The 7898-nt window shown below is 45.2% G+C and overlaps 1 protein-coding gene across 1 annotated transcript; it reads right to left on the bottom strand.

Moving 5' to 3' along the window:
* Window positions 1–156: 156 nt before the first annotated feature.
* Window positions 157–2681, bottom strand: SLC51B (SLC51 subunit beta). The gene is made up of 3 exons (XM_069491975.1): window positions 2585–2681; window positions 1418–1508; window positions 157–361 (listed from the first exon to the last, which is right to left on the bottom strand). Exons 1-3 carry the CDS (start codon window positions 2679–2681, stop codon window positions 157–159), a joined length of 393 nt encoding a protein of 130 aa, XP_069348076.1.
* Window positions 2682–7898: the final 5217 nt, after the last annotated feature.

A 7898-nucleotide genomic window follows, 5' to 3' on the forward strand; every position in this document is an offset into this window, starting at 1 on the left:
TTTTAGTTTGCTTGCAGTTTGTTTTATCTGCTAATCAAAAAAAAAAAAAAAAAAAAAAAAGGCTGCTTGGAGACTGTAAAACCTGAGAGATTTCAGGCCATGGAGCTGAGCTCAGATCACGTGCCCAGGCTGGGGTGTGCGTGCTCTGAACTCTCCCTAGCTCTCAGCTTCTGGTGAGTATGGGAGGAGAACCAATGCGACATCGCTCTCTTTTAACTCATTTTCCACCATAGCCATGTTTGGCTTTTCTGAGAGCAAAGGCTTGCTTAGGTTGTTCAGGCTATTGTGATCCTTGATTCTGGCATCATCCAAATACAGGACTTCTGGAGTTTCCTCTTCTGTTGGCTGCATCTTTTGATTTCTGAGAAGACAGGGAACAGTGTTGATCAGAAAGCCTGAGTGGGTGGGGCAGGACTGGATCTCCCAGATGGCTTAGAGTTGGAGGGGAAAACCCTACACCCAGTCTGGGAACTGCTGGGGGACAAGCAGCAATGGTTGGATGTTCCTTTGGCAGAGAGACACCTTACACTTGTGTGGGTGTCGTCTCAGTAAGGAATCCTTACTGCCACTGGTGAGCTCAGCTATTACTGCCACCTCCTCCCCTCACAGGTGAGGAAATGTGGTTCAAAGAGGCCAAAGAGCACATACCTGGGATGTTCACTTAAGTTTCCTGCCTCTGAGTCCTGTGTTCTTTTCACCAAACCACACTGCCTCTGGCTCCAGGATGCTCATCCTACTCAGTGTAAGTTGTTGTCACCCCACACCCTGTGCCCCACACTACTGCAAGAAATTCCTAACTCTTCTCCCTGCCCCTGAATACTTCCTTCTCCAAACCAGCCTACACACAACACCGGTCATGTTTCTAAGACCCCACAGTGCACACTTCACCCCCACCTTCACTGGCTCCCACTGCCCACTTCCTCAACCTGACATTCCTGCCACTAACTCCCGCAAGTCTATCCTCCAAGTCGGTGTTACTCAAGGTGCCCTGAGACTCCCTGGTCATGGTGGAGGGACACAGCTGTGGGAAGCTGGCTGTCCAGGGAATCTGCTTGGGCCATAGCGGAGCGGGTTTGCTGCTGTCATGGACAGCCACCTTGTCTCTGAGTTGACCTTGTTGAGGGGGAGGCTTCCTGACAGGGTGAGAGAGGCAAGGTCACTTTCTTAATGGCTACCCTCCTCCAGGTCATGCCTACTTACTGGCCACAGCCCAGGGGTGATAATCAGGGATAGTTGCTGGGGTGTTTTTGTTTTTATAACAGCTTTAGGTTCTCAAAGGACCCTGAAGGCTGCATTTTGCTGTCCCAGAGGGCGGGCAGCCAAGGTTCCTAAATGACCCCTCCCTAGATTTTCCTTTGAGAAGGCAGGGCCCCTACCTTCCAGAGTCCCCCACCCCCACCCCAGATCAATTCCTCACCTGTTTGCCTGGATGCTCCTTCCCAAGAGGACCATGCTTATCACAACCACGACGGCCGCCAGGGCAAGGATGGAATAATTCCAAGGAGATGCTGGGGAGAGACACACAGGACAGAGCCTTGAGGAGAGGCCAGGTGCCTCTTAGACCCCTAATAATTGGGGCTTGGGCTCAGACCCAGCTCACAGCGCTGTGGAGACCCGAATCAAAGATAAGCCCCTTGCCTCAGAGGACACAGGGGACACACAATCTAACAGGTGGACTTCGGGAAGACATAGTCTCACTCTGGAGAAGCCCTAAGCTAATGGTGGAGACAGGACTGCGGTTAAGTAAGAGTGGGGAAAAGGGAGTGAGGGTGGGGTGGGGAGTAAGGTGGGCCAAGATAAACTTCACCAGCTTCAGTTTTGCCAGGGGCTGGCCCTGTGTAGTGTGAGGAAAAGCAGGACGGAAGAAAGAGGGAAGGAGGAAGGCAGGGAGGGGGAGGAAGGATTTATAATTGCCCACAGATAACACATAACACATAAAGTGGCCAATCTGCATTTGGATACTCACGATTTGTCCACACTACTGAAATGACGCAGGGTCCAGCCTCAAGGTTTTTGCATTTGCTGTTCCCTCCGCTAAGAATGTTCTTCCCGAATATAATCTGCATGACTATTTCCTTCACTTCCCAAAAGTCACTTTCCTGATTATTAAAATGTCATCTTCTTAGTGAGGCCTTCCTTGACTGCCTTACCTACCCTTGCTGCACACTTCCTATTCTCTTTGGTCTGTTCAATTTTTCCTCCTATCTCTTATCAACACACCATGCATTTAATTGTTTAGCTTATTTTCGATCTCCTGCACTAGAATGCATGCTCCACTAGGGAAGAGACCTTTGTGTTTTATTTACTACTGTCACTCCAGTGCTGAGAACAGTGCCCAGCACACAGTAGGAGCTTAATAAATAGTTGTGATGATTGGATGGCTATGTCGATGAGTGACCGCTCCCTGAGAGGAGGGTGCGGTTCGGCCAGACCCCGCGGGGTGCTGAGATGCCCAGCCTCCGTTCCTGTCTTGGATGAAGGTGCCGCCCGAGTGGAGGAGATGACAGTGTCAGGGGGCTTCAGCCAAACTCTGCTCTGTGTTGAGAAGCGCTCCCATCCTCGCCATCAATCTCCCACCACTTACCATCTTCTACACGAAAAAACCAAAGCATCTCCTCCAGCAGCTCCTGGGGCACCACAGTGTGGGCTGGAGCTCCAGTAGCCCCTTCACGGTGCACCATGACCCTGCTCCCGCTTAGCTGTGCTTCTGGACACCACGTCGTCCTCAGGGCCCTCAGCTCCAGCCGCCCTCCTGGCCTCCTAGCAACAAGCCCTGCAAGCCCCTGAAAACAACGCAGAGAGCATGACCAGATAGCCCACCCCAGTTTGACCTCCCCTCGGTGCCCAAACCCAGGTCTCCTCTGGCCCGTAGGACCAAAATAGCCCGAATCCCCGAGCAGGTGGGGCGCAGAGGGGCAGAGACTATAGGAGTGACTCAAATCTTTATTGAAATCCATCACGTGTGGAGGAGCACTGATCTGGGAGTGAGGAGGACAGAGCCACTGGCGGACTGTGGGACCCTCGCAGAAGACAGCTCAGGTTTTCACATGCGCAGCGTGCCCAACCCCGCCCTCATACAGCCCACAGCACGCCAACGCGTTTCCTTAGCAACTTGTCCCACCCAACGCCCTTGAGGCTCACGCAATAGCCAATCACAGGCCTCTGTCTCCCCACGTGTCAAAGGCTGGGCCTATCACGTCTCTTTCCTGGGATTTGCACGCCTGCTACCCTGAGCCGAAAGAAGGAAGTGCCCAGAAAGGCAGCAGCCGGTTCCTACTGGGGAGAGCCCCCGCTTCCCTAGTCCTGGCTGGTCAGTGCTGCCCTCTGTTCCGCAACCCCCTGAGAACTATTTTTGGACAAGTTATCAGAGTTGGTTTCTGTTATTTGCAGAGGAAGAAGGAGAACCGATGCCGCCTGGCTAAATCCTTTCATTCATTTGAGCCTGTTTCTGCCCCTACAAATAAACCAAACCTCAATCTCAAAACAGTCACAAATTGTGACATATTCTTGTACTACCGGTACTTTTACTGCTTAATAGAAAATATTATTGTATCCATATTTTAAAAAACAAAAAGAAATAGGTGAAATTAATTTTGACAATACATTTTTTAAGCCAATATATCCAAAATATTATCATGTCAATGTGTATTCAATATAAAAATCATTGAGGTATTTCACAGTTTTTGTATCAAATCTTTGACATTGAAAGTAAATTTTATACGTATTGCATATCTCGATTCCAACTAGCCACATTTCAAGTGCTCAGTGGCCCTGGGTCTTGTGGCTGTTAGACTGTATAGCCCAGGCCTCTGCGTCAGCCCAGGGCCAAGGTCTGACAGCTGGTGCTCCTGACTGCTTTGGGCTGTTGGTATGACGGCTGCAGGGCATGAGAGTGGGCCCTGGGCTGAGAGTCAGGAAGCTGGTTCTGCCTCTGGTCAACTGTGTTTAGGCAAATTTCTCCCCTCTAGATCACTGGGTCCTCTGACCAACGCAAGAGGAAACAATAAAAACAGACAGAAATCGATGAAGTAGAGAGGAAAAGTGGAGAAGATGAATAAAACCAAAAGCCATTTAAAAAATACTAATAAAATGAATCTCTGACAAGATTGACCCAAAGAAAGAAGATGCAAAGAAACGAGTTATAGAAACAAAATGACACCAGAGATTTTAGAAATAATAGAAGTGTATTTTGAGCTATATGCTAATGAACTTGGCAACCTAGATGAAATGGATAGATTCCCAGAAAAACATAAAATACCAAAATTATACAGTGAAGAAACAAGAAACTTGGAGACTAATAAATAATAAAGAAATGATGGTCTAAGACTTTCTCTCCAAAAATAAAGTCCAGGTCTGGATGGCTTTAATTGTGAGTTGTAATAAACTTTCAGTCAGTAGTTAATTCTTATTTTAAACAAGTTATCCCTCAAAATAGATAAAAGCACAAACTGCACTGTGCAGTTAACATTGGTTTCAAAACTAGATGAGGACAAAACATGGAAAGAAAATGATAGGCCCATTCAGTTATGCAAGTAGGTGTGAAAATCCTAAAACACAAAAAAAACACAAAAGGGTTAGCTAACCACATTCCGCAGTGTATTAAGAAAATAATACATCATTATAAAGTAAGTTTGATGCCAGGAATGAAAAGACACTTTGACATTAGAAACTATATCAATATAATTCACCACATTACTAGGCTAAAGGAGAAAAAGCATATGATTGACATGTATGATTAAAAACTCAGTAAACTAGGAGTAAAAGGAAGTTGCTAACACATGGTAAAGGCAATATATAAAAATCCTATAACAAGCTGGTCGTGGAGGCTCATTCCTGTAATCCCAACATTTTGGGAGGCCGAGGTGGGAGGATTGTTTGAGGCCAGGGGTTTGAGACCAGCCAGGGCAACATAGCAAGACCTTTTCTCTACAGAAAATTTTAAAAATTAGCCAGGGATGGTGGCACATGCCGGTGGTCCCAAGCAACTTGGGGGGCTGAGGCAGGAGGATTGCTTAAGCCCAGGAGTTTGAGGTTGCTGTGAGCTATGATGATGCCACTTCACTGTAGCCTGGGAAATAGAGCGAGACCCTGTCACAAATAAATAAATAGCTGTTAGGTTTGTTCCAGGTGGGAACTCAAAAAGTATGTACAGGACAGAATGTGGTTAATGCAAAATTTAGGCTTGTAAAACAGCTCCAGGAGTCTGGAGAGTCCCCGGACTTTGTAGATCTAACAGACAGCTGCAGCCAGCTTTCCTTCCCCCTCCCTCCCTGATAGAGCCGAAGTTTATCCCTCCCTAGCTCTCCTGATAGGAATGAGGCCAGAGCAGAAGGATGGATGTGACTGGGGCAAAGGGGTCGTAGGAGTTGGTTGTTTGAAGAATAATTTATTACAGACAGCAGCTGTTCTGCCCACTGTCCTTTGCCATACACGAACTGCACATAGCAGAAAGCAATTCTTCACCTGCCTGACCACAACAATGATACGGATCAGGCGTTTGGCCCAGAAACAAAGAACTGAACAGGGTAGGTGGGAGGGGGTCGGCTATCCCCGTAAAAACCCTCATAAACCCCCTTCTATGCTGACTCTCTTTTCAGACTCAGCCCACTCGCACCCGGATGAATAAACCAGCCTTGTTGCTCCCACATAGCCTGTGTGTGAAATCTGCTCCATTCACCCTTTCAATAGCCAGAGTGGCGGCACGCGTTTGTAGCCCTAGCTACTCGGGAGGCTGAGCCGGGAGAATCCTTGAGTCCAGGAGTTCATTACAATGATCTATGATTGGGCCACTGCTGGAGCCTGGGTGACACAGGGAGACTCTGTCTCAAAAAAAAAAGAAAAGAAAACAAAAGAAAGAAAGAAAGAAAGAGAGAGAAAGATCCTACAGCAGGGGAGAGGGGAATGAGGAGTTATTGATTAAGGGATACAGTTTAAATTTTATAAGATGAAAAGACTTTCTATAGAGCGATGGTGGTTATGGTTGTACAACAATGTGAATGTACTTAATATCGCTAAGCCATATGCTTAAAAATGGTAAAGATGGTAAGTTTTGTTATGTGTATTTAACTGCAATAAAAAGAAATCCTATAGCAAACATTATGTTAAATGGAGAAACTATAGATACACTTCCTTTAAGCTAAGTGACAAGACAACATTTTTCTGGCTGCATTTGACTATTATGGTTTAATATAGTCCTGGAGGTCCTAGAAAGTGCTATAAGGAAAGAAAGAGAAGTAAGCTTCTTTTTTAAAAGAGATAAAACTCATAGTTTGCAGGTGACAAGATTATTTACCTAGAAAAACAAACAATTGGAATGAATAAAAGCATTCTTTGAGGTTGCTATATACAAAATCAATAGCATTTCTCGTAAAAAAATATCCACAAATAGCTAAGTCATCGTTAGGGGGAGAAAAACAGATGAAGAGGAGAGACTGGCCATACTAGATGTTTAGCCACAGTAATAAAAAATGTGGTTTTGACACATTTATCTAGAAAAACAAACAATTGGAACTAATAAAAGCATTCATCGAGGTTGCTATATACAAGATCAATAGCATTTCTCATATTATTAGTGGGCTGGAAATTAAATAAAAATAAGATATCCGGCTGGGTGCGGTGGCTCACGCCTGTAATCCTAGCACTCTGGAGGCCAAGGCAAAAGGATTGCTTGAACTTAGGAGTTTGAGACCAGCCTGGGCAAGAGTGAGAGCCCGTCTCTACTAAAAACAGAAAAATTAGCTGGGCATCATGGTGTGCACCTGTAGTCCCAGCTACTCAGGAGGCTGAGACAGGAGGATCGCTTGAGCCCAGGAGTTTGAGGTTGCAGTGAGCTAGGCTGATGCCACAGCACTTTAGCCCAGGTGACACAGCGAGACTCTGTCTCAAAAAAAAAAAGTTAGAAAAATAAGATATCATACACAATAGCATCTAGATTGAATTTAACCAAGAATACAAAATACCTCTCTGGAGAAAAATTTAAAACTCTAAGACAAAGAAAGTGATCTGAATAAATTATAAAGATGTCAATTAGCCTCAAATCAATCTATAAATTCACTGCAATCCCAATCAAAATGGATTTTTTGAGGACCATGATAAACTTATGCTAACATTTATATAGAAAATGAACATCTACAAATAGCTAAGTCAACCTTGGGGGAGAAAAGAACAGATGAAGAGGAGAGACTGGCCCCACCAGATGATGAGACACAGTAATAAAAAATGTGGTTTTGACACAAGACCAGATCACTAGACAAAAGGATTAGAATAGAGATTTGAGAGAGACCTTTGTACACATGGAACTTGATATCCAATAAAGGAGGGAAAGGAGGAGTTGTTTAGTGGATGGCGTAGGGAAAACTGGCTCACCATATGGAGAAAAGAGAGTGGATACATAGCTAACAGACAGCACGTACAAAAACAGACTCCAGATCAATTAAAGGCCTAAATGTAAGAAGAAAAATACACAGTTCATAGACATAGGGTAGGACTTCTTAAACAAAACCATAAAAGATCATTCAAAACAACAAAAATTTATGAATTTGAATACATTAAAACTAAGGATATCTGTTCATAAATTAAGTAATAACCATGTTTCCAATTGAGATGAGATGTTTGCAATGCTTGAAATCAAGACAGGAATATATCTAGAATGTACAAAGAATTCTTGGCCGGGCGCGGTGGCTCACGCCTGTAATCCTAGCACTCTGGGAGGCCGAGGTGGGCGGATCGTTTGAGCTCAGGAGTTCGAGACCAGCCTGAGCAAGAGCGAGACCCCATCTCTACTAAAAATAGAAAGAAATTATATGGACAGCTAAAAATATATATAGAAAAAATTAGCCGGGCATGGTGGTGCATGCCTGTAGTCCCAGCTACTCGGGAGGCTGAGACAGGAGGATCGC

Source organism: Eulemur rufifrons, chromosome 2 (genome assembly GCF_041146395.1).
Source record: "Eulemur rufifrons isolate Redbay chromosome 2, OSU_ERuf_1, whole genome shotgun sequence".
In the NCBI taxonomy this organism is placed as follows: Eukaryota; Metazoa; Chordata; class Mammalia; order Primates; family Lemuridae; genus Eulemur; species Eulemur rufifrons.